At 46.7% G+C, this 26,093-nt stretch overlaps 1 protein-coding gene across 4 annotated transcripts in view; it reads left to right on the top strand.

Moving 5' to 3' along the window:
• Positions 1-25,634, top strand: part of LOC138498117 (uncharacterized) — a 140,526-nt gene extending 114,892 nt beyond the window's left edge. For all 4 annotated transcript variants that reach the window (XM_069621980.1, XM_069621978.1, XM_069621979.1 and 1 more), the window contains exon 2: positions 24,394-25,634. In XM_069621980.1, coding sequence (XP_069478081.1) covers positions 24,404-25,447 — 1,044 coding nt within the window. In that variant the 5' untranslated portion in view covers positions 24,394-24,403 and the 3' untranslated portion in view covers positions 25,448-25,634. The remainder of the gene's footprint in view (positions 1-24,393) is intronic.
• The last annotated feature ends 459 nt before the right edge of the window (positions 25,635-26,093 follow it).

The raw sequence follows: 26,093 nt of genomic DNA, 5'->3' as shown, positions 1-26,093 counted from the left end.
TCCACACACTACACTCTACCCATACCCCTAACCAGCACCAACACCCTCACATTGCACAGACACACTCAGACTGCGCATATGCTGCACGTACACCCGCTGCACAAATATCCACGTACTACACTCTACCCACAACCCTAACCTGCACCAACATCCTCACATTGCACAGACACACCCAGACTGCGCATATACTGCACACACACCCGGTGCACACACATATCTACACACTGCACTCTACCCACACCCCTAACCAGCACCAACACCCTCACATTCCACAGAAACACCCAGACTGCGCATATACTGCACATACACCCACTGCACACACATATCCACACACTACACTCTACCCACACCCCTAACCAGCACCAACACCCTCACATTGCACAGACACACTCAGACTGTGCATATGCTGCACATACACCCGCTGCACACACATATCCACACATTACACTCTGCCCACACCACTAACCAGCACCAACCCCCTCACATTTCACACACAAACTCAGACTGCGCATATGCTGCACATACACCCGCTGCCCACACATATCCACACACTACACTCTGCCCACACCCCTAACCAGCACCAACACCCTCACATTGCACAGACACACTCAGACTGCGCATATACTGCACATACACCTGCTGCACACACCTATCCACAAACTGCACTCTACCCACTCCCCTAACCAGCACCAACACCTTCACATTGCACAGACACACTCAGACTGCGCATATACTGCACATACACCTGCTGCACACACATATCCACACACTACACTCTACCCACACCCCTAACCAGCACCAACACCCTCACATTCCACAGAAACACCCAGACTGTGCATATACTGCACATACACCCGCTGCACACACATATCCACACACTGCACTCTACCCACACCCCTAACCAGCACCAACACCCTCACATTGCACAGACACACTCAGACTGTGCATATGCTGCACATACACCCGCTGCACACACATATCCACACACTACACTCTACCCACACCCCTAACCAGCACCAACACCCTCACATTGCACAGACACACTCAGACTGCGCATATGCTGCATGCACACCCACTGCACACATATCCACGCACTACACTCTACCCACAACCCTAACCTGCAACAACACCCTCACATTGCACAGACACACTCAGACTGCGCATATACTGCACACACACCCGGTGCACACACATATCCACACACTGCGCTCTACTCCCACCCCTAACCAGCACCAACACCCTCACATTCCACAGAAACACCCAGACTGTGCATATACTGCACATACACCCACTGCACGCACATATCCACACACTACACTCTGCCCACACCCCTAACCAGCACCAACACCCTCACATTGCACAGACACACTCAGACTGTGCATATGCTGCACATACACCCGCTGCACACACATATCCACACACTACACTCTGCCCACACCCCTAACCAGCACCAACACCCTCACATTGCACAGACACACTCAGACTGCGCATATGCTGCACATACACCCGCTGCACACACATATCCACACACTACACTCTACCCACACCCCTAACCAGCACCAACACCCTCACATTGCACAGACACACTCAGACTGCGCATATGCTGCACGTACACCCGCTGCACACATATCCACGCACTACACTCTACCCACAACCCTAACCTGCACCAACACCCTCACATTGCACAGACACACCCAGACTGCGCATATACTGCACACACACCCGGTGCACACACATATCCACACACTGCACTCTACCCACAACCCTAACCAGCACCAACACCCTCACATTCCACAGAAACACCCAGACTGCGCATATACTGCACATACACCCACTGCACACACATATCCACACACTACACTCTACCCACACCCCTAACCAGCACCAACACCCTCACATTGCACAGACACACTCAGACTGCGCATATGCTGCACATACACCCGCTGCACACACATATCCACACACTACACTCTGCCCACACCACTAACCAGCACCAACCCCCTCACATTTCACACACACACTCAGACTGCGCATATGCTGCACATACACCCGCTGCCCACACATATCCACACACTACACTCTGCCCACACCCCTAACCAGCACCAACACCCTCACATTGCACAGACACACTCAGACTGCGCATATATTGCACATACACCCGCTGCACACACATATCCACACACTACACTCTACCCACTCCCCTCACCAGCACCAACACCTTCACATTGCACAGACACACTCAGACTGCGCATATACTGCACATACAGCCGCTGCACACACAAATCCACACACTACACTCTACCCACACCCCTAACCAGCACCAACACCCTCACATTCCACAAACACACACAGACTGCGCACATACTGCACGTGCATCAACTTCACACACATATCCACACACTATACTGCACCCACACCCCTAACCTGCACCAAAGCCCTCACATTCCACAAACGCACTCATACTGCGCACATACTTCACTTACACCCCCTGCACACATATATGCACACACTACACCCTACCCACACCCATATCCTGCACGAACACTCCAGAGGCATATTCTGACTGCACATATATTGCACATAAATCCACCCACTGCACATATATGCAGTACCGCCAAACCCATAACCTGCACTCACGCACTCCACATGCACTCACGCACTCCAAATGTATCCACACAATCCACAGAGACGTACTGTAAATATACTGCACATTCATCCACACATATTCTCCACCCACACCAATAACTTGCACAAACACCCACAAACTACACACACCCTTGCACTCCACAGAGGCATTCACTCTGCACATATCCTGCACATACATCCACCCAATGCACTTATATCTACCACTGGCCACACCCATAACTTTGACGCACAAACTCCACTCGCACTCTCACACTCCAGATATCACCCACACACTCCATAGACACATACTGTAAATATACTGCACATACACTCATCACTGAGCTTACATATCCACACACCACACTCTACCCACACCCATAACTTACACCCACACACTACGTGCATCCTCACACTCCACAGACGCATTCACACTGCAACATACATCCGCCCACTGCACATGGCATAGCCATGCACTGGCCACAGCTATAACATGCGCCCATACACTACACACGCACCCCCACTCTTCACATTCATCCACACACATAGCGTGGGTTTGGGGGGCTAACCAGTCATGGGACATGACCTGAGACGTGTATGGCAAGGTAGACTGTGAACCCCAGGCAGCTCCACTATTAGAAGATGTGGGACCAAAGAGAATAAAGGAGTGGCCTAAGAGATGTGGGACCAATGAGAATAAAGGAGTGGCAAAGGAGATGTGGGACCAATGAGAATAAAGGAGTGGCCTAAGAGATGTGGGACCAATGAGAATAAAGGAGTGGCCTACGAGATGCGGGACCAATGAGAATAAAGGAGTGGCAAAGGAGATGTGGGACCAATGAGAATAAAGGAGTGGCCTAAGAGATGTGGGACCAATGAGAATAAAGGAGTGGCCTAAGAGATGTGGGACCAATGGGCATAAAGGAGTGGCCTAAGAGATATGGGACCAATGAGAATAAAGGAGTGGCAAAGGAGATGTGGGACCAATGAGAATAAAGGAGTGGCCTAAGAGATGTGGGACCAATGAGAATAAAGGAGTGGCAAAGGAGATGTGGGACCAATGAGAATAAAGGAGTGGCCTAAGAGATGTGGGACCAATGAGAATAAAGGAGTCGCCTAAGAGATGTGGGACCAATGGGCATAAAGGAGTGGCCTAAGAGATATGGGACCAATGAGAATAAAGGAGTGGCAAAGGAGATGTGGGACCAATGGAAATAAAGGAGTGGCCTAAGAGATGTGGGACCAATGAGAATAAAGGAGTGGCAAAGGAGATGTGGGACCAATGAGAATAAAGGAGTGGCCTAAGAGATGTGGTCGATTGTTCGTAGCTGGCATGAAAGGGAGTAAAATCTATTTAAATAGGTGGGTTAAATATAATATTATTACTCTGAAGTGAAAAATCGACTATGATAAAAATATTCAAATATTAAAACGAAAGCAAAGGAAAATAGGTCGAAGCATGTTCCAATCCCGCAGCTCTTTTGCAAGAAATCTTGGATTCTTTGTATTAATTTAGATTATCCCTCTAATGATAAGACTTCAATGTAATATGTGGCAGAAATGAACCAATGCATTCTCGATACCATGTTTCCCATTAACCCAATCTCCAAATGCCATGTGATTCTGAACATCTGTAAAAGCGCCACCTACCGGGTAGAGCAGTCAGGTCAATCATCATATTTGCGATGACATTTGGCAAAGAGAAATCGGACCAGGGAAATTTGGCTGGAGGAAGCAAGTCAAGGCACCCCATTCAGAACCCCAACTCAAGAGATATGTTTTAACGCTGCTGGAACTGAGCCTCAGCTAGCCCAAGCCCACTTAAAGCCCTGGCACACACTCTCACACTGTATCTATACGGCATGTAAGCATCCTGCAAGTTTTTGTAAGTGGATGTAGGTTAAAATATTGTATCCCAAAAGCCTGAATCACAGATTCACCGAGCCCACTAGCCCGCATTTTGTAATTCGGTCTTTTGGGATTTTGGCTGTTTGTCTCCCGCACTGCCTATAATGTATGCTGGGGACACCCCCGCAGCCCATAAAACCAAACTGAAGGTTTGGAGTACACCCCTGCAGCCCCTGCACCCCTGTTCGGTATTATGGGCTTAGATCTTACCTACTATGCCGAATGCACACTCAACGTGCATTCAGCATTTTAGATCCGATCTTTTTGTCCAAACCCTTTGTAAGTATATGAATATATGAGATTTATAAAGCGCCAAGCTTGCTTGGAAGCAACCGTAGACTCTACATAGGGGGAAGCAACCAGGGGGTTGCAAGTAAGTAGGCAGTGCTAGCAGAGGAGCTGGGATGCAGTGGGGAAGCTGGGGAGGGAAGAAGCTCCAGAGTGGATGAATTAGGGTTCGATGAGCAATCCCCGATGGGTGAGATGTTTGAAGACTAGGGTCTTCAGGTCCTTGCTGAAGTTTAGAATGGAGGAGGCCAGTCTTATCTGAGCATGCACTCTCAGTGCAAATACACCCATATTGTGCACCTGCACCCATACATTGTACATACTAAAACACACACCCACACACAGAGAAACACACTTCTACATGCACGCACAAAAACGCACACACACACACACACACACACACACACTGCATGCATACTGTGAGAAAGACATGGTGCTCAGACGTGGACAAAGACACAAGGATGCACGTTTCAAAAACCTTATTTATAGAAATGGGGTTTGAAGAATGCCTAACTTGCCCTATTTCTAAATGGAAGTAGTCTCGACCATTAAAAGAAAGAATAGTCCAAAAGTCTGTCTGTCAAAATAAGAGTCTGTTTGAGTCAAACCTATGATTGTCCTCAATTTCTACCTTAGCAATGTGTGGGGTATTGGGTAAAGTGTCTCAAAAGAATATCAGGATGACCACGGAGTCTCTTCTCAGCTCCCTTCCCCAAGCTCAGGTTTCTCAGGATCTCCAAAGTTCTGTTTGTTCCAAACAGTTCACAAAAAGGCTGCTAAATAATTGTCCTTTTCGGCTTCCAAACAGTTCATAAAAAAAGGTAGTTCATATACCTCTCTCAGGCTTCCCTCACCTGATTCAATCTTCTCTAGTATAACACACTTCTATTCCAACAATGTTCTCTTTATCAGGCTTCCCTCACCTGATTCAATGCTTTCTAGCAAAACACAGTCATGGTTTAACAATGTCCTTGAAGGAATCCTTTATCACTTTTTACTTGTAGTAATTGCCATTTCATCATTTCTTCTTCTTGATACTCGGGGTACCCTTCCACAGACTTCCTGCTTTCACAAATGCTTTATGTCGAAGAGTTTCGAAACGGCATAGCTTTTCTCATCCCTATGCCTGACCACTCCGACACTGTTGCTTTCTGGTTCTTGTATTTTGTATTTTCTCCAACATGCTTTTTAGCACCATGATAAGTTTCACTTTCTTGTCCAACAAACTATTGACTCAATATACTTATTCGGTACACTTTTCCGTCGGCTTCCACTTTCATTAACTTTACACAACTTGCTTTTCACCTCATCATTACCTGTTTAGTTTTTCACTGTTTACAGAGACTTACGATAATGCAGCATTCCGCAGGACCACACTGTTACTTTGTTTCATCACGATTCCAAAAAATCGAAGCTTTCTTTCAACCTGTCTTGATTCGTAGATTTGGGGTTGTTTTACCGCGACTGAAAAGTTCACGACGGAAATGACGCATGAGAAATGTATGTAATACAAAACTGTTTGTACATTTCCCATTCGGTCATCCACTGTAAAACAAACCCAAATCTATAGAAACCCTAACCCCTTCCTACCTCCCCGCCCCCAAACCCCTACCTACATTTCCTTCCAACGCGCTGTGTCCCTGCAACGCCGGTTCCCTTTCACGTTCGTGATCGGGAAACAGCACCACAGGGTCCTTTTCTTTTTTTTTTTGGTCGCTTCAGCTGCTGAGTGTCCCGCGCATAATCCCACTCACTATACTTTATAGTACAGTGAGGGAGGTGTTGCGGGGGACATCCCTGCAGCCTTTTTCTTTTGGACGGGTCAGCTGCAGGGTGTCCCCTGCAACCTCTGCTAACTATACCGTGTAGTATAGTGAGTGGGGTGTTGTGGGAGACACCCACGCAGCCTTTTCTTTTTTGTTTTTTGACCTACACCACCAAATAGATACTACAAAATGTCCTACGAACATTTTGTTAGTAGGACATTTAGTAGTATCTATTTTCGAACTTTTGGTGGTGTATCTCATTTAGATACAGTCATTTTGGCCGAAACAGATTAGTACGCGTATCTCTCATTGTAACTTTCTAATCATTTGCGTCTTTACAAACCGGGCTCTCTCATCACTTTGAACTCACTGGTTGTATTTTAGCGATGCGTCCTTCACAATTCTTTTATCCAAAATCAGGGTCTTTCCCCTCCTGCCCCTCAGACATTCCTTGGCGATCTTGCTGGCCCAGGGAAATGAGCAACCTCTTGGCACACAGTTCAGAGAGATTATCCATCTTTATTGCTTCCTTGGACAAATCCTTTCAGCTTCTTGGAGACACGGCTCCCACATCACGCTTTCACCTGCTTCAGCCTTGTAGGGTCTAGGTGCCCTGTTCTCTCAAGCCTGTTTCTCGTCAGACCCTGCTCCGCTGCTCGCCATTTCACCTGCTTTCCTTCTTGAACTCTGGTATAGTGTTTAGCTAGTTATCTGTATCTGTTCATGCTAGCCTTTGCTGGAATGTTGTGATGTCAGCAGGCTACATCATTATTGCGAGTTCTAATATGTGATGTCTGATTGTTTATATACATATGGGATTCTATGTTTGGGCAGTTGATGGAGAAGGCAGAGAAGGCCAGGAGAAAAGGCCTCCTGTGCTCTTTGCAGCTCCGCTGCGAGCACTTCTCCGCCCCCACCAGCTGGAATCCAGATCAGCTGTTTACTTTTCTTTCGGAGCAGGCTGCTGCTCCAGCCCGTCCACGGCCGCGTGTTCAGCCGACTCAGTTCCATCTAAGATGGATGCCTGCATCTCCATGACTCAGCTACAACAATAGGATCAGCTGGAGCCACGAAGTTCACCGCCACAGCCCAAGGTCCTGATTTGCTACGTCGGCCCGCCCGCCCCTCGCCTCCTGCTTTAAATGGAGGGGGAGTGGGCCGAGAGGCGAAGCCGACGAGAGAAGGCCAGGAGAAAAGGCCTCCTGTGCTCTTTGCAGCTCCGCTGCGAGCACTTCTCCGCCCCCACCAGCTGGAATCCAGATCAGCTGTTTACTTTTCTTTCGGAGCAGGCTGCTGCTTCAGCCCGCTCACGGCCACGTGTTCAGTCTACTCAGTTCCATCTAAGATGGATGCCTGCATCTCCATGACTCCAGCTACAACAATAGGATCAGCTGGAGCCACGAAGTTCACCGCCACAGCCCAAGGTCCTGATTTGCTACGTCGGCCCGCCCGCCCCTCGCCTCCTGCTTTAAATGGAGGGGGAGTGGGCCGAGAGGCGAAGCCGACGAGAGAAGGCCAGGAGAAAAGGCCTCCTGTGCTCTTTGCAGCTCTTCGCTGCTTGTCTGCCGTGTGCCCAATTCCGATGCCGTGCCTAGAAGGTAAGAAGCACCGCCCCTGCAAGCTTCTCCCTATCCAATGCTGTACCTCAAGGCGCATCAGGTTGCGCGCACGTACATTGCAAACCGATATCAACTCACAGCCCATCCCCACAAGCACCCTTAATACACGGCTATGCTCACGCACTGTACAACCCTCTATACTTGCTGATAAGGCCAGGCTCCCCCGCAAAACCTCAAAGCCTGCATCCACTACATGTACTACCATCACAGCGACCAACAAAGTACTTAACTCTTCGTATTACTGTACTGCCCCCATAACGAATGTGACTACAAATGTGTCCACCATCTCTGAAAATGAGCCCCTCAGTGTAAAACCTGCGGTATGCAATTCTTCTACCACCATTTTGAATGCTATTGTGCCAAATGCTATGCCACATGTGTCCACTACCTCTGAAAATGAGCCCCCCAGTGTAAAATCTGTGTTGTGTATCTCCCCTAACACCCAGAGCACAGCCCCCCCTGCACCTCACCCTCTTTCATCATGAACCCCCCCCCCAGCCACTACTGAACCCCACCTGAAATGCGCCATGATTAACGCTAGGTCCATCAATGCCCACGCTCTAGACATCCACTACCTCCTAACCTCCCAGGACTTGCATCTACTCATGATCTCAGAAACATGGCTACATGAGACCTACGGCCCCACGCTCTCCCTCGCCCTACCCCCTGGCTACTCCATTACTAGACAAGATCGCCTCTCCAAAGGTGGAGGTGTAGCAATTATTGCCAAAGACTGCCTCTCTATCAGAAAGGTAGAGAAATCCCTGACCAACAACAACAGCGACTACCTCCAAGTCAAAATAACCCTCTCTCCCCACTGCACCATTACTGTGCACACTGTCTACCGCCCTCCAGGCCCAACAGGAGACTTTCAAGCCTCTCTCATCCACCTCCTCTCTGACAACCTCAAAAAACAGTCTAAAGCCATTCTCCTTGGGGATGTCAACCTAGGGCTCCGGGATAGCAAGGACATAGCAGCCAAATCCCTTGACTCTGCACTCAATGCTCTAGGCTACAAGAACACCATCCTGAGCCCAACTCACACCCAGGGCAGAACACTCGACTGGATAGCACAGCACAACTGCCCACTCATCATCACAGAAAACAATCCCACCCCATGGTCTGACCACCACATCATCACCTTTAGCATCCTCACCACTAGCTCCCCTGCTGCCCCCTCACCTCAACCGCTCCCACCCTGCCTCGCCAGAAGCTCCCGCCAGCTCACGAAGGAAAGGCTACTGCCCTTCCTCCAAGGCCCAGCCTTCAGACCACCTTTTTCATCAGACCCAGAAACACTCGCAACAACCTATGATGTTGCCATTAAAGCAGCTATCAACTCCATTGCCCCTCTCAAACCTCGCAAATCCAAACCCACTACCCACTCCAACTCTTGGTTCACCCCTGACCTCCTCACACTCCGCAACGAGAAAAAATCTGCACTCACACAGTGGCAAACGTCCCACTCTGAAAAAGACAAGATGATCTTTAAAGCCCTTTCCACCAAATACAAAAAGGCAATCACCCAAGCAAAGGCCAAATCCTTTGAATACAGAATCTCGGAAGCCCAATCTAGCACAAAAGAAATCTTCGCCATTTTCAGGGAGCTCGAGACACCCACTCCCGCCCCCCAGAATCTCACCAAAGACAAAGACTGGTGTGATGAAATACAAATGGCCATGCTAACCAAATTAAGCCTCCTCAAAAACAATATACTAGCCACTAAACAAGCCTTACCCAATAAGCATATCCCCTTCCCACCACCTGCCCCGGATCCCCCCTACCCTTCTCCTTCAAACCCATTCAGCAAAAAGACATCATCAACATAATGAGGAACATCAAACCCTCTAACTGCAAAGGCGATGCATGCCCAGCCTCCATTATCAAAGACTGCACGGAAGCGCTAGCTCCCTTTCTAACAGCCTTTGTGAATGCCTCCTTGACCACAGGGAAAGTCCCCGCCTCCCTCAAGAAAGCTTGGGTACGCCCTCTTTTGAAAAAGTCAACTCTCGATCCCACCTCACCCAACAATTACAGACCCATCACCACTGTCCCATTCCTCCTCAAAATATTGGACAAAGCAGCCTACCTGCAGGTCCAGCACTTCATTGAAGAGAACAAACTCCTTGGACTCCGCCAATCTGGCTTCCGCCCCAGACACGGGACCGAAACCACCCTACTTGACCTGAAAAACCAGATGGACGATGCTAGAGACTTGGGTAAACCAGCACTTCTCCTACTCCTTGACCTATCCGAGGCCTTCGACCTCGTGGATCATAGTGTCTTATGCCACCACCTTTCCTCCACTGCCAAATGCTCCCCAGAGGCCACAGCCTGGATCACCTCTTTCTTACAAGACAGAACCATGCAAGTATTCTCTGACCTAGCCGCCGCATCACCAACCATTATACTTTGTGGTGTACCCCAAGGCTCCTGTCTCTCCCCCACCCTATACAACACGACCCCTCTTCCTCATCCTCGACGCTATGGACATATCCTACACCAACTACGCCGACGACACGCAGATCCTCCTCACTCTCACAGGGAACTATGACACTGACTCCCTGACCCTCAACAACCTCTACAACACCATCCAAGCCTGGATGGCAGACAACGGTCTATGCCTCAACTCTGACAAGACAGAACTCCACCTGGTAGGTTCCCCCGACACACTAAAAAATCTAGATGCCCAATTCAGCCACTTCACCATTGACTCCATTAAAATTCCGGTCTCCGACTCTGTCAAAACTCTGGGAGTCTCCCTGGACTCCAGCCTATCCATGGATAGACAAGTCAGCGCAATAGCCTCAGCAGCTGCATATCATGCCAAACTTATCAACGCAGTCAGACCCTTTCTCTCCAAAGAGAACTGCACCAACATAGCCAGAGCCATCACCGGCTCTAGGCTAGACTACTGCAACATACTCTTTCTAGGAACCTCCAACAAAAACTTAGAGAGACTACAAGTAATACACAACAATGCTCTCCGGGCAGCCCAAGGCATTGCTAAAAGAGAACACATCTCTGAAGCCAGAAAACTAGCCCACTGGCTCCCAATAAAGGAAAGGATCGTATTCAAAGCCCTGACACTGACCCACAAGTGCATTCACCTCACTGCTCCAGCATACCTCTCTCAAAGGATCCACCCCGTCTCCACTACCAGGCTAACCAGATCACCGTACACCAACATGCTCTCTGTGCCACTAGTAAAAAGAGTAAAAGCGGGCAGATCCAGCTTCCCCTATCTAGCGCCCACTCACTGGAATGCCCTACCTCCCACTATCCGAGGTGAGGCCTCCCTCACCACCTTCCGCAAAACTCTGAAAACTACCCTCTTCACATAAGGCCCGACACACCAGCACGAATACTTATTATATATGCTGTAATATACGTCCCAATGCAATATCTGTAACAACAGTACGATATCTTGTAGTATTCATAATGTGTTAACAATCGCTTTCATGCCTGTACCATGTAACTAAGTTATTGCAAGTAACAGCGCCTCAATGCCCCTGGGCTTCTTGTGCGCTATATAAATATAAATAAATGGCCAGCAAGTCTTGTGGAGGCTGTGCCCATGATGCTGGGGGTCTTTTGATGTTATTTATGTTTAAAAAATCGACCGAAGATAAGGCAAGTGTCCCTGGTGTCATTGGGGTAACTTTGGCGACGAGGATTTTGAGTAAGAACCCCAGTGCCTAAAAAAAAGGAGGGGCCGCAACATGGCTGCAAGGGACTGCTGCTAAATTTCACAACGTAGTAGTAGCCAACGCGGTGCAGCATCGACTGTAAGCACTGAAGCCACGGCCCCAGAAGTAGGAAGGGACCGCCGCTCTGTTTATTTACGTGGTAGCGGCCAACACTGGTTAGACAGTGCACAAGTAAATCCGCCCATCCCAAGTGTTTTCTCCGTGAACCCCCTCCATGGACAAAAAGGAACGCTTACCGTCAGGCAGACCATCTCCAAGCTGAGAGCCACCGGAGCCGTTCCTGTGCCTTTGGCAATTCGCATAAGCTGGCGAATACAGTAGCAAATGACTGTAAGAAGCGTTAAGGCTGCCTTTTTGGCAAGAAGGGTAAAGAAAAAGAGGTCAGGAGGGAAAGAGGAGCGGAGAGCTAGTGTGCTCAAAGGGAGCAAGCAGTGAAGAAGGGGAAGTGCAGAGCAAGTGTGTAGCAAACAGGCGCGCAAACAGGCGAGGAAGCGCGCAGAAGGAAGAAAGAGGACTAAAGCGAAGAAGAGAATAAAGCAAGCGCTCAGAGGGCAACCCTGGATTAAGAGAGAGCAGCCAACTTGAGATGGCGATGTCTAGTGTGAGTGGACCACCTATGTTCATGGCCAGCCCAGGACCGGTCAGAATCAAGTGGGCACAATGGAAAAAAGGGTTTTTACACAACCTCAAAGCTGCTGGTGGAAACTCATTTTCCAATTGCAGGAAAGTTGCCGTAATGATGTACCATCTAGGGTACGAGGGGCAGAGGATTTTTTGAGACACTGCCGCAGATTCCGAGTGATGGTGACAGGGATGTCATGAATGAACTTGAAAGTGTGTTTGCCAAGATAGATTAGCACTTTATCCCCAAAAAAGCACAATATTGGAACGCGTCAATTTTCGCATTAGGGTGCAAGAGCCTGGAGAGTCAGTAGAGGAGTATGTCACAGCACTTCAACAATTGGCATTGTCGTGTAAATTTCAAGATTCTTATGATGAACACTTACAGGACCAATTTATGACACACTGTAGTTCAGATCGAATACGCGAAGAATTGTGGCTAAAAGATGAGCCCACCTTGGAAGAGGTCTTGAACATTGCCCGTAGAGCCGAGCATTCGTTGGCATGCTTCGCCACATTTTCCAGAAAAGAGTCATGCGAAGAAGCCAGAGGTTTTTAACGTGAATGAGTCTAAAAACATGAAGAAAACGAAAGAAAAAGAGATACAAATTCCCTGTGGTGGAACTGAATTAAAACCCAGCAAAAAGAAGGGAGAAAGAGGCAAAAGAGAAAAGTGCTTGTGCTGTCGATGGGCTAGCATCACTCATTTCGCCGCTTCGGTGATATGTCCTGGGAGGAAAACGGCATGTACGAAGTGCAGGAGAAAGGGACACTTTGCCAACTGTTGCAAGAACTACCGATTCAACCAGAGGAGGGTTTTGTATGTCAATGAGGGAGAGGGGTGGAAGTCATCGGATGAAGATGGCTATTACCCTATTGAAAATATTACTGTTAATACCATTAATGTGGTGTGTGAGGATGATGATGAATGTGAACATCCTTATGCGAGCGTTTAAGGTCAATGGTAAGGAGGTCTGGATGATGGCAGACACTGGGTCAAAAATTACCCTGATGTCTAGGGAGGTGTATGAGAGGGATGTGAGAGGTGACGACAGGGAACTAGTGAAGCCCGATATCAGGCCTGGGTGGTATAATCAAGATGCCATTGATCTATTGGGATATTCCATAAGGAAAGTTTGAATTTAAAGGTTGCGAGTGTGAAGGGGAGATCTATGTAACTAAAAAAGGCCTCACACTAGTAGGGTGGTGGGAGCAGAGAAAACTAAGGATAAGGTTGGATCCCAATGAGGTTGAGCAAGTGTCACAGGTTGGTGGCAGAGCGGTGGAGAGGCACCCGAGGGTGTTCAGGAAGGGCGTTGGTAAGATTGAAGGTGTGCAGCACCAAATTATCCTGAGAAAGGGAAGTATGCCCGTTGCGTTAAAATTAAGACCGGTGCCCTGAGCCATAAGAGATGGGTCAAAATGGAGCTAGATAAGTTGTTACATTTTGAAATTATTGAAAGAGCAGGAGGAGTGGACTGGACTTCTCCCCTCGTTGTGGTTAAGAAAAGTTTTGCACAGTTAAGTTTGTGCGTAGATTTACAACAATTGAACAAATGTGTGTTGAATGACCGACACCCGCTCCCGAACATGGGAGAAATGTTGTCCAGAATAGGGCAAGGAAAGGTGTTCTCCAAGTTAGATATGGCATCGATGTATCACCAGGTGGAGATGGAGGAAGGGTGTCGCAAGTTGATGTTATTCATTACCCATGAAGGGGTATTCCCATTTGGGTAGATGCCTTTTGGCATCGTATCAGCGTCAGCAGTTTTTCAAAAGGTCATGGATAGGTTGTTTGGTGGTAAAAGGGGAGTGTTTTGTTTTCAGGACGATGTGCTGGTGTGCGGGAGATCTGGAGAAGAGCATGATGTCATCCTTGAATATTTGAGAAGAATGGCATTGTACTGAGGGAGGAGAAATGCAAATTTGGTGTTACCAAAGTGGAATACTTAGGTCATGAGATATCTGAAAAGGGAGTGAGACCTAAAGATAGCTTAGTGGATGCTATCAAGGATATCAAGAGTCCTGAGGACAAGGTGCAGTTAAAGTCGTTTTTAGGAATGACAGAATTTTATCAAAAATGTGTGTGCAATTATGCAAGTAAAGTGGTTGAATTGAAAAGATTGTTGAAGAAAGGATGTGAGTTTGTATTATCACCAAAGTGCTAAGCAGTATTTGTGGTAATCTCCCCAGATTAAGGTACAGGGGGATTTAATCCACTCCTGGATGAATCTCCTTACTCCAGTTGGTCATTCTTTCTGGAGAGACCATCAGGAGTTTGGTGATTACACCCTGATTCAATGGTAAAATCAAACCCTTGTAGGCTGATTGACCATTTTAACAATTTAGGATTCTCCCCCTTCATCTGCATTAGCCATCTCAAGGATTGGTGGTCAGTTTGAATTACAAAGGTAGATCCATACAAATATGGTCTAAACTTCTTCAAAGACCACACAATGGCAAAACATTCACGTTCTGTGGTTGCCCAACTTGTTTCTCGGTCCTTCAGTTTACTATTGATGAAGCAGATAGGGTGTTCCCTGCCTTTCTCATCCAGTTGACTCAGAACTGCACCTATTCCTGTAGTTTAAGCATCAGTTTGTACAATACAGGATTAATTGTAGTCAGGAGCTCTCAAGTCTGGAGCTTGTCAAAGGCTTTCCTAAGTATGCCTTAGTGCACTCCTCATTCTACCTGACCTTCTTGGGGAATTGGGGTGAGGAGATCACATTCAAGGGAGAAGCTTTGGTCCCATAGTTCTCTATGAAGTTCCGATAGTACCCAGTGGGACGTAAAAAGGCTCTCACTTGGGTTTGAGTAGTAGGGATGGCCCAGTCCTGTACAGCTTGTACTTTGCTAGGCACTGGCCTTATTTCACCTCCTCCTACCTCATGTCCAAGGTAGACCACTGTACTCTGACCAATTTGACATTTACTTGCCTTTATGGTCAGATGGGCCTGTTCCAGGGCCTGCAATACATAGCCTAGGTGATCAATATATTCCTTCCATGTAGGGTTGAACACTGCAATGTCATCCAAGTATGCCATGCAGCAGTCCTCCATCCCATTCAGAACATGTTTTACCATCCTTTGGAAGGTAGCAGATGCATTTTGTAGTCCAAAAGGCATAACCTTAAACTAGTAGAGGCCTCCAGGGGTTGAAAATGCAGTTTTCTCCTTGGCATGGTCTGTCAGGGCTATTTGCCAATAACATGAAGTGAGATAAAATGTACCGAGGTACTTGGCTGAACCAAGTCTATCCACCAGCTCATCTGTCCTGGGTAAAGGATGGGCATCAGTCGTAGTGACTGCATTAAGGGCTCTATAGTCCACGCAGAATCTCAACTCTGTGGAACCTGTCTTTGGCACTAGTACAACTGGACTAGCCCATATACTTGTAGAGGGTTATATTACCCCGAGATCAAACATCTTCTTGACCTCTTCCTTTATGTGGGTTCTTACATGGTCTGACATTCTGTAACCTCTGCTTTTGACAGGTAGACAGTCACCAGTGAGGATATCCAAATTCAAAAGAAACACGGAGTCCAAATCACAGGAAAATAAATGAGAGAGTGGGAAAAAGGTTTCAATCTCACCAGGTTAGAAATTAAAAGTCCTAAAGTCCAGCAATAGATCTGGGGGTCTCTAAGGTAGAAGGGAATTAGCACATTTCTGAGAATTCTCCGTAACAGTAAGTGAGGAGGTAAGGCAGTTCCAGGACACCTGAAAGTGTCCGGTGCAGGGTCTGAAGCAACCCAAGCAAGGGCCTTATCTCTGATATGAAGGAGAAATAATGTAGAGAGAAGGTCAGAATGGTCAACAGTCAAAGACACCAGAGAGGTTGAGAAGAATAAAAATAGATGAACGGTTGGCATGACATGCGGAAGAGAGGAAGTTGCTGACCTTTAGGAGAGCTGTCTCTGTAGAATGCAAAGGTTGGGAGCCAGACTGAAGAGGGTCCCAGAGGTTGTGGGTATTTATATTGTATTTTACTTGTCATTTATATAGTTCCTTCGACAATTATTATAGTCTCAATGTGAGTATTGGTGGGAACGCCCTTGGAGGACCAAAGTCCAGAATGTTGGTGCTCATAGAGTAAGATTTGGATGTGTGCGAGCAGTTGACCAAAAAAGGCTTAGCAGGGCTGGCCAGGCTCCGGTAGAGAAGCAACCCATGCAGTCAGGTATGTGGATGGGTGCTGAGAGGAGTCAGGTGGCATCAGTGCTAGAGACTTGGTATGTGTTCAGAGTACCGGAAATGGCATAGGTCTGCATTGAATTCTGCTGTCAGAGGTGTTGAGGTGTAGTCTGGCGTAAGTAGGCAGAGAATCTTTGTCGTAGTTCTTGCTGTATACTGATGTGTGTTAGGCTGAATCCTGGGCAGTGCCCTTAGCGACCATTACACAAGATTAAGACTACAGGTGGTAGTACAATTTCACTTTTGGTACCAGCCTGTACTACACAGTTAGAGTGGTAGTAGTAGCAGAGTGGCCAGACTTATCTCAAGAGCAAATGAGCAGTAGTAGAGATTACACAAAGGACTACAATTACTGTGACTCAAGCAAACACTGACTCAAGGTTTTTGGTTAAAAAGTAAAAGTACATTTATTTTTAGACCATCTGTCCACAAAACACTTCACTTCTATTAAATTAAAACCACACTTCAAATACACTACACACAACCAATCCCCTTGTGCAGAACAATTTCAGGTAAGTACCTTTGGATTTGACAGACAAGAGTTGTGAAACAAAGACATTACCGGGGGTTATTACGCGATCACTTTTTGACAGTAATGACAGTTCGGTCTTACGAAAGAGAAGCGTACCCGCAAGAAGAAATGTTACCGTAGTCGAACACACTTAGCACATGAATTAACACAAGAGAGTTGGGGACAAAAATCATAGTCAATACTTTTGTCAAGGCAGATAGAATCAAGAGACACTTTCTAAAACGTAGATAAAAGTCAATAGGGCTGTGCCAGTGTCAATGGGACAGGGGTCCTGTTGTCGAGGATCACAAGGTTAGAACAGTTCACGATTCGGGATTGCCAGGAGTACTTAGATATTGTCAAAAGGGAAGCAAAAGTTATAAGAGGGAAGAAAGACAAGGACAAGCCTTTGGTAAGGAGAAACGGGTTCACCCTAGTTCCTCGAAGTCGGACACAGTACCTTATTCGTATGAAGAAGAGCTGGTGCCACGGCAGTTGTTCCTGGTAGTTCCTGCAGACTCACAGTTCCTGAAGCTTCAGTCATGGGGACAAGAAGGAGGACGTCTGGAGCGATCTGCACTACCCAGGGGTGAAGCCAGCAGCAGCAAAAGCAACAGTGAATGAAAGGTGCGCTCCTTTAAAACAAGAGAGGCTCTTCAGATGGCTATCCGGACCACAACAGCTTTGTGCAGCGATTTCTACCAAGAAGAGGATCCTCTGCATGTGGAAGATGAGCTGGTTATCCCCACCAGGCTCAAGGGAAGAAAACTACGGATTGGATCTTCTCTTGTCTTTGAAGGGTAGATAGCTCAGGACTGCAGCAGGGCTTCACCGGGACTCAGGAGTTGCAGCTGCCGTCTTCTTCTCTGTTTCTCTTCGGTTCTTTGCAGTTCCAGCGGCGACTCTGACTTCCAGCTCAAGAGTCCTGCCTTTTATGCCAAAATCCCCCATTCACACAGCCTGGCTGTCAATCACTCAGCAGGGGGGTTGTCCGGCCCGGACAACCACCTCAGCCAATCAATACAAAGCACAACAAACACAAGAAGGACTTTAGCAAAAAGAAATGGCGATAAAACCCAACCAGAACCGAAATAAAAGGTATTTGGTCAGGCGGGTTTAAGTTCGAGGCTAATATAATAGCCTAAAACAGTACCACGTTTATATAGTTTAATCACGGTAGAAAAGTTAGGGTAGATACCACTGCCACCAGGCAAGTCTTAGTGTTAAGAGAGCAAAATAAAGCTCAGAGAGGCACAGACAAAAAGGGATAGGAATTAACTCTTTCCAGTACTCCATGTAAGATGGGGTGTACTGGGTCTGTAGTTTTAAATGACTTCATAAAGTAAATGGCAACTTTACCTGTTTCTGGGGGACAGTAGTCAGCCCCAGAGAAATTGAGTCAGTGGGAAGTCTCAAAGACGACCCTGTGTTACTGCACTGAAGGTGCTGTGTAACACACGCAAAAAGTGGGGCTCATGGAGAAGGTGAGGCACCAGTGCCCAAGATCACACAAACAGTAGAAATACACATGGCAAAACATGTGCAAGAGTGGATAAAAACTCACACTCTTACCAGGTGGAAAATATAAACCCCAGAAATCCAGCAAAGCTGCTGAGGGACTCACTAGGTGAGGGAAATTGGCCATAAATGAGAATTCTCCCTAACAATGTGTTTGGATAGCCATGCCTGTGGCCAGTGGAGTGGTGTATTATACATACCTTGCCACCATTGATGGCATTTTGTTGTTAGGGCTCCCACTAAGTTACTGGGCTTCTTTTGTCGGTTCTTGCGGCTGTGATAAAAACAGTTATCAGCAGTGACAGTCTATGCTCCAACTATTTGCCACAGGAAGAGCAAGGGTAGCGACTCCTGATACTTCTAGGCGGGTCGGGTGTCGACTCTACCCAGATATCGAACGCTTACTTATCATTTTAAGGAGGTATCTTTACCAAAGGCTGCCATCATATGTTTCTTATCTGTGCAATACCTGCCCATCCCCCCATTCCTTTCAGAGCGATGCTGAGCTGGTTCTTGATTGACTCCCTTGTAGTATTGCACAGGGGACTCCCCCACCTGCCCTGCTGGTTCGTGACATGGCCATAGCCGCCCGACTTCCCATGTATTCCCTGCAGTGCATCCCAATCTGTACGATTGCGAAGGTGGTGGCAATGGTTCTATAACACCGCTTCTACAGCAATTGTTGCAATTTGCCTGTTTTCGGTACATGCCAGGTACAGCCATGCCTCAATCCTGTGACATTACATATGTGAGTCAGCTAGTGGCACTTGAGGGGAAGCAGGGTCATGATAGTTGTATGATAGTGTGTGTGGTTCACGCCGCGGGAACTCACTAAGTTCATTCTACTCACTCAAGGATTTTGTAATAGTGTGCTAGAAGAGACACAGTTAGGATCGAGACCAGATTTCTTAAGGAGAGGGATTACCGTAGCTGAAAGCAAGCTCCTCCATTATAAGTGCTTTATACGTTCGTTGTATTCAACAGTGGTTTCTTTTACAGGCTTATCTCATACGCGCATTGAGTCGTTTGTATTTTGTGACATAGGCATCCGGGTGTGTTAGTAAGCAAGTGACTTGCTAATTTTCCAATTCTGCCTAATGTGCTCCATGGCCAGAAGTTTCGCCCTTTGGGCTTTTTCAAGGCAATTTGGCATATACAGTTCTCGTAATTTGCAATAAGAGAATCCCAATTTCTCCGTAATCTCTTTTTAACTCCTTGTAGTTTATAAACCGATGTGCATCTATTGTCTGCTGCTCCTTACAATGTGAATGCCTTCAAAGTCATTCGCTTCAGTTTGTGCTTTTCAATTAGTGATCCGATCCCCACTCCAGGCATGATGCCTAGAGTGGGGATCGGATCCCTGATCGTGCTTATAAATTACATTTGTTTTATTTTCTCACATGTTCTTAACAGAAGTCAATGAATGCCAATGGTGTGAGAACCTGGGCATTCAATGCCAGGAGCTTGCATTGGTGTGTCTGCCTGGACGTTTCATGGCACCCCATGGCCACTATGCAAGGACATACAATGTCAATATTTGCTAAAAGACCTGAGCACCTTCTCCAGTGATCGTATTGACTGACCAATGATTATGCAATGCCTTGGAACAGAAATAGTGCAAGAAGACGTCCTGCTTTTGCCAGGATTGTTCATGTTTGTGAACCGCTGTCCTGGTGCCCGAGCCCCTTTTTATGGTTTTAAATATATGCCCCAACTTTTGTATAGTGTCGGCTCATCTGGGAAATTGGAAACAAGCAGATACCTTGTGACAATCACAGACCCTCTGAAAGACGAGGCAGCGCAGGTCACCACTGCCCGCTTGTGACCATTGACTGGTGGACAGGGTTATCAATGGAAATGAAATACCCTGTAACTATGATCACATTTGGTGGGTGGTAGTGCCTTGAGTGCTTGGAGGGTTAGGGAAACAGGAATATTTTCAGGCTTTCTGGATGTCAAGATGGTTTTGAGATGTTCAAAGAGGTGCCGGAGAGTTCCCTGCTTCCGAGCCTATGAAGCTGAGGCGTCGTGCAACATTTTATTGCAAAATGTTCTGCTGGAATAGCGGGTAGGACTTCATTGGCGAAGCATGGGTGGCAGTGAGGAACACAGGTCTCCAGGCCTTTCCATAATTTCAGAAATGTACTCAATGGGTTTGCAATGCGTGCAATGATATAAAAGGAAGGGCTTATGCAATTTAGGTTTGGGGTTATTTGCTACGTACAAAGATAGCCTTGGTTTAGGATTCTGGAAAGTCAGCTGGATCTCAGGGCCCTCTGGACAGCTAGGCAAGGGGTCTGGTCACTGTACTGTCCTTGGGTTGGGATTCTGGACAGCCAGCTGGATCTCAGGACACTCTGGGCAGCTAGGCTTGGGGTCCGGTCACTGCACTCTCCTTGTTATGGTTCAGCTGCCTCCTCTCTGTCCTCTTTCTCCTGTCTCCCTGGATTCTTTGTGTATCCCTGACCTAGTTCAGTCCCCCCTTATATAGCCTAAATGCCATCACTCACTTTACAATCTAGGGAGAGTACTCTATAATTACCCCTACCCCTTGGATAGTACAGTTTACCATTCCTCTCTCTGCCCCTGGCATTATTTGTTCCAGGGGAGAGAGCACCATCTGTCTATTTGCATTTATTACTATTCTTTGTTCTCCTGGCCACTTCTGGACAAAAACCAGTTATGTTTCATAATTTCATAATTCTAATAGCCACCACCATAAGAAAGAGATAGGCGGTTTCAGTTAGTTATAGGGAATTAGGTAAGCCGATCGCCAACTCTGTATGAGGTAGTATGGCCCTTTCGCACATTTCTGTCCTTTTCATAAACTATACAACAGTTATTACTCTTCAAATGATCAGGCATATTCATAATTTCCATCTCCATCTTTCCACCAACTGTCATATTTTTTCCATTTTTAGATCATCCAGAAACTAGTCTTTACTAGCCATTTCAGTCCACAGGGTCCTAGGAACATGCACTTAGTCTCTTAAAACCCGCCTGGAAATTGCATGGAAAAACAGCATAAAACGAAAGTATTTCTTATTCTGAGTGCTGCACAAAATGCCTACATTATAATCAATCTTTAAATGTCAATTGGTAGGATTTGTCCTTCTCTGTGGGAGGGGTGCTTCATTCCCCCATAGCCATCTGCTCCCTGGGTCAGCTTGCAACCAAAGATTTGTATGACTCTCTTTGAAGTTGTCAGTTCATCTTCAGTAGGGGGTGCAAGAGGAACTCACACTTCCCAGTCAGGTTTCTAGCCACACTTGCTTTCCTTGAAGTCCCTGCACCCCCTGCCTTTAGTCTGGCAGAGCAGGGAATTATAACGCCCTCAGTACTTCACAAGTCATTGCAGGCTGATTCACTAGTAGGTCCGACTTCCAGTGGGAAACAGGCTTTTCCATTGTGAAGCTTCCTGCCTTAGCCCAAACTGTTTTTTCCGGTGTTGTTGGCCTCTTCAAAGGTGATAGAAGTCTTGTGGGGGAAAACATAATGTACCTTGCTTTAGTCAACCCTACCCCTCACGACATATTTCCCTGAAGCAGTGCTGGCTTTTTAAAGTTATTTTTCTTTTGTAAAAACATTTGCAGGCTGTTTTTATTTTGTAGTGTTTAAAGGGCTGCTGTTAAAATGAAAGGCAAAACAAAGCCGTTTCTGGTTGGAGTGTTGAAATTCTTGCCCCTCATGTGAATTGAAAGTCAAACAAGGCCGTTTTTGGATGTAGTGTATAACTTCTTGTCATTTAGATGAAATAAAAAAATACAGGGTAGTTTTTGGTGAAATGTGTAACTTTTTGTCATTCAGATGGAATCAAAGCAAACATATGTCCGTTTTTGGTGCAATGTTTTAACTTTTTGCTCATTCAGATGGAATAAAAGCAAATCTTGTCATTTAGATGAAATAAAAGCAACGCAGGGCCGTTTTTGGTGAAATTTTTAACTTTTTGTTATTCAGATGGAATAAAAGCAAACGCAGGGCCATTTTTGGGTTGCAGTGTTCAAATGCTTGCCACACATGTGATAGGGAAAGCCCAAGCACAGCCGTTTTTGGTGGCAATGTTAGCACAATAATGAGAGGCAGCAGGGCCAGACTTCCACTGCTCCGTATCCTCTCATTATATCAGGCTCAATTTTTTTTCTCAGCCTCTTCTGTGGGCCTCCAGTTGCTCGGTTCATGGCAGGCAGAGGCAGAACTCTATTGCTCTGCTTATACGTGATGTGAAGAGAGCAACTGGAGGCACACAGGGGAGGCTGAGAACATAAACACAGATCAGTGTGCCCTACTGAAGAAGCAGGCACATCATACAAACCCCTATTCCCATTGGCCACATTCATATAAAACCCACAATCACTGTGGTGTGGGGGATATGACTTGGCCATGCTTCAATAAGCTAGCGATGTGGGGTCACCTCGGAAGGGGCATAAAATGCATTACATGATTACTCAGTGCTGTTTTACTAGGCCAGTCAGTTGTGTGTCTATGGAGGATACATACCTCAGAACCTTGCAAACATGCAAAGTTTTACTAAAGGTGCTTGCGTGCAATAAAGACCTTTTATGCCATGTGAATTGGCCAAATAACATGCACATTAAAGTCTGAAACTGTGTTCATTAAGATCATTATTTCTTTGTTTCTTTGTTTCTTTTATGTCTTTCTTTCTTTTCTTTCTTTTTTCTTTCTTCTTTTTCCATTCTTTCTTTCTGTCTTCGTTACTTTTTTCCTTCCTCCCTTTCTCTGTTTTTCCTTCCTTCCTTCCTTCCTTCCTTCCTTCCTTCCTTCCTTCCTTCCTTCCTTCCTTCCTTCCTTCCTTCCTTCCTTCCTTCCTTCCTTCCTTCCTTCTTTCCTTCTTTCCTTCCTTCCTCCGTTCCTTCCCTCCCTCCTTCCCTCCTTCCTTCCTTCCTTCCTGCCTTCCTTCCTTCCTTCCTTCCTTCCTTCCTTCCTTCCTTTTCTCCTTCCATCCTTTTGTCTCCCATCCTTCCATTTCCTTCCTTTCTCTGCTCCCACACTTCCCTCATTCCTTCATTCAACTATTGCTCTCTGACTAATTCACTTTTAGTTTTTCTGTCTCTATATTGGGTTTCTTACAGTAGCCCTCATTGGACCCATTTTTCCCCATATGATGTCTCTTTGAATTAATCTTGGAAAATTAATTTTCTTTGTCAAAGATTGAATTACTCTTGCCAAATTATGCTTCTGTGTTCTAGATTGAATTACTCTTGCTAAACTCTGTTTCTGTGTTCTAGATTGAGTTACTGTTGCTAAACTCTGTTTCTATGTTCTAGAATTAATTACTCGTGCTAATCTCTGCTTCTATGGCCTAGATTGAGTTACTCTTGCTAAACTATTTTTCTGCATTCTAGAATGCATTGCTCTTGCTTAACTCTGTTTCTGTGTTCTAGATTGAATTACTCTTGCTAAACTCTGTTTCTGTGTTCCAGATTGAATTACTCTTGCTAAACTCTGTTTCTATGTTCTAGAATTAATTACTCTTGCTAATCTCTGCTTCTATGGCCTAGATTGAGTTACTCTTGCTAAACTATTTTCCTGCATTCTAGAATGCATTGCTCTTGCTAAACTCTGTTTCTGTGTTCTAGATTGAATTACTCTTGCTAAACTGTTTCTGTGTTCTAGATTGTGAAGTATGGAGAAGACACACGGCTGCATTCTGGTTTTCCTTTTGGTTTCCACAAGAAACCATGGATTGCCAGAGTCAGTGGCTCAAATCCATGGCCATGACCATTTCTCCTCTACGTTTGACCTGCTGTGCACTGAGTTTAGCAAGGCCTATTCCTACTGCTGGTGCAACACACTGGCGGGGTGGGATTACTGCTCTTTCGACCGGAACAGCACCCATGATGAGAAGCAGTGCAAGTCTGATCACACTTGTGGAAAGCACGGCAAGAAGTACTCCTGGTGTTTCACTGAAGATGGCAAGTGGGGGTACTGTGGACGAGTTGCACCGAAGGCTGAACCGGAAGACCTGGTCAAGATTGTAGGCCACATGACGCCATATTACCTGCCTTGCCAGAATGAGTGCGGGAAGGGAATGGGGAAGGACTACTTCTGGTGCTACACTACTCAGGGCTGGGACTACTGCTCTCCGCTGCCACAGGTCACTGTCCGGAACCAACCCTGCCGTGCCGACTTCCCATGCGCCCTCCATGGGAAAAGCTACTACTGGTGTTACACGGTAGGCTCCGACTGGGACTACTGTGGTCCAATCCAAGCCGCTGAATGCCACTATAAGGAACTGGATTCTGGGAGGAGCGTGCAGCATAGGTCAGAATATCAGCTGATGTGTAGTGAACGTACTGAAACCAAGATAACACAGACCTACTTCCTACTGAATCCGGTGGCTCCATGGATGGATGGGACCTCGTATTACGACGAAGCGGTGACAGAGCTAATCTCTGCCTGGAACAACAGCTTCTTAACCAACCATTCCCAACGCGTGGTGCTGACCAGTGGAAAACTCAACCTCCGCATGCACAGAATCTCAACCCACGACAAGGAACCCTACCACCACTACCAAATAGAGGTAGCAGTTCCAACGCTGCCAGGTGCCCCCATTGCGCAAGTTCTCATCCCAGAAAAGAAGGCGGTGTCCGAAAGATACATCCGTAGGGCTTTCATGGAGAGCCTGGTGAGGAGCTCCGGCATCCGCATCAGTGTTCTGCAGTACTGACGATCCAGACAAGAGCGCCCCTACCACCGTGGGCCACCTTCCACACATGAGCCGAGCTCATCTGAATGCTGAAGAATGCATCACATGACTTAATCATCGGCATCTAAAAGAAAAAGTGTCAAGGCACCCAAAAAAAAGCCACATGATTTAAATGTAGTGTTCAATAAAAGTCTCTTCTAACGATCAATTGAATTATGATCTTACTTTCTTTCTGTGGTGTTCTATGTTTCTATGTAGGGATGGTAGCTTGAGCAACAAACGAAGGCACAGGTTGAAGATAATGGCATGAGGGCAGTCAGTGGAAAGCTTGGCCAAAGTTGGCAGTATTCTGGGTGGCGATGCCCTTCTAGGTCCTTGAGATTTCTTGTATGAAGGAGAACCTGAGTCTATTGCACATTGATCGCGGGGGAAGAGGGATACCCCCTCTAGTGCATGCGGGGAGAAGGGATTGTTCAAAGTACCGAGCAGCTCCTATTGGGTACGGGGAGCCTCTGGGATTCTATGGGAGGAAGTTGGCTGATTTGGCTTGTTTGCACGAGTCCCTTAAGGTTGGCTGCCAGAACTTCCGGAGAATGTTTGGTTCGCCTTTTCCTTTCCGGGTGATATGCATTGGCCAGTGACCCAGGGATATCTTAGCAATTGTTCT

The sequence above is a fragment of the Ambystoma mexicanum genome, chromosome 5q (assembly GCF_040938575.1).
Source record: "Ambystoma mexicanum isolate Mex_15411 chromosome 5q, UKY_AmexF1_1, whole genome shotgun sequence".
NCBI classification, from domain to species: domain Eukaryota; kingdom Metazoa; phylum Chordata; class Amphibia; order Caudata; family Ambystomatidae; genus Ambystoma; species Ambystoma mexicanum.
The sequence above is the reverse complement of the archived record's forward strand: the minus strand, read 5'-3'. Positions and strand labels throughout refer to the sequence as shown.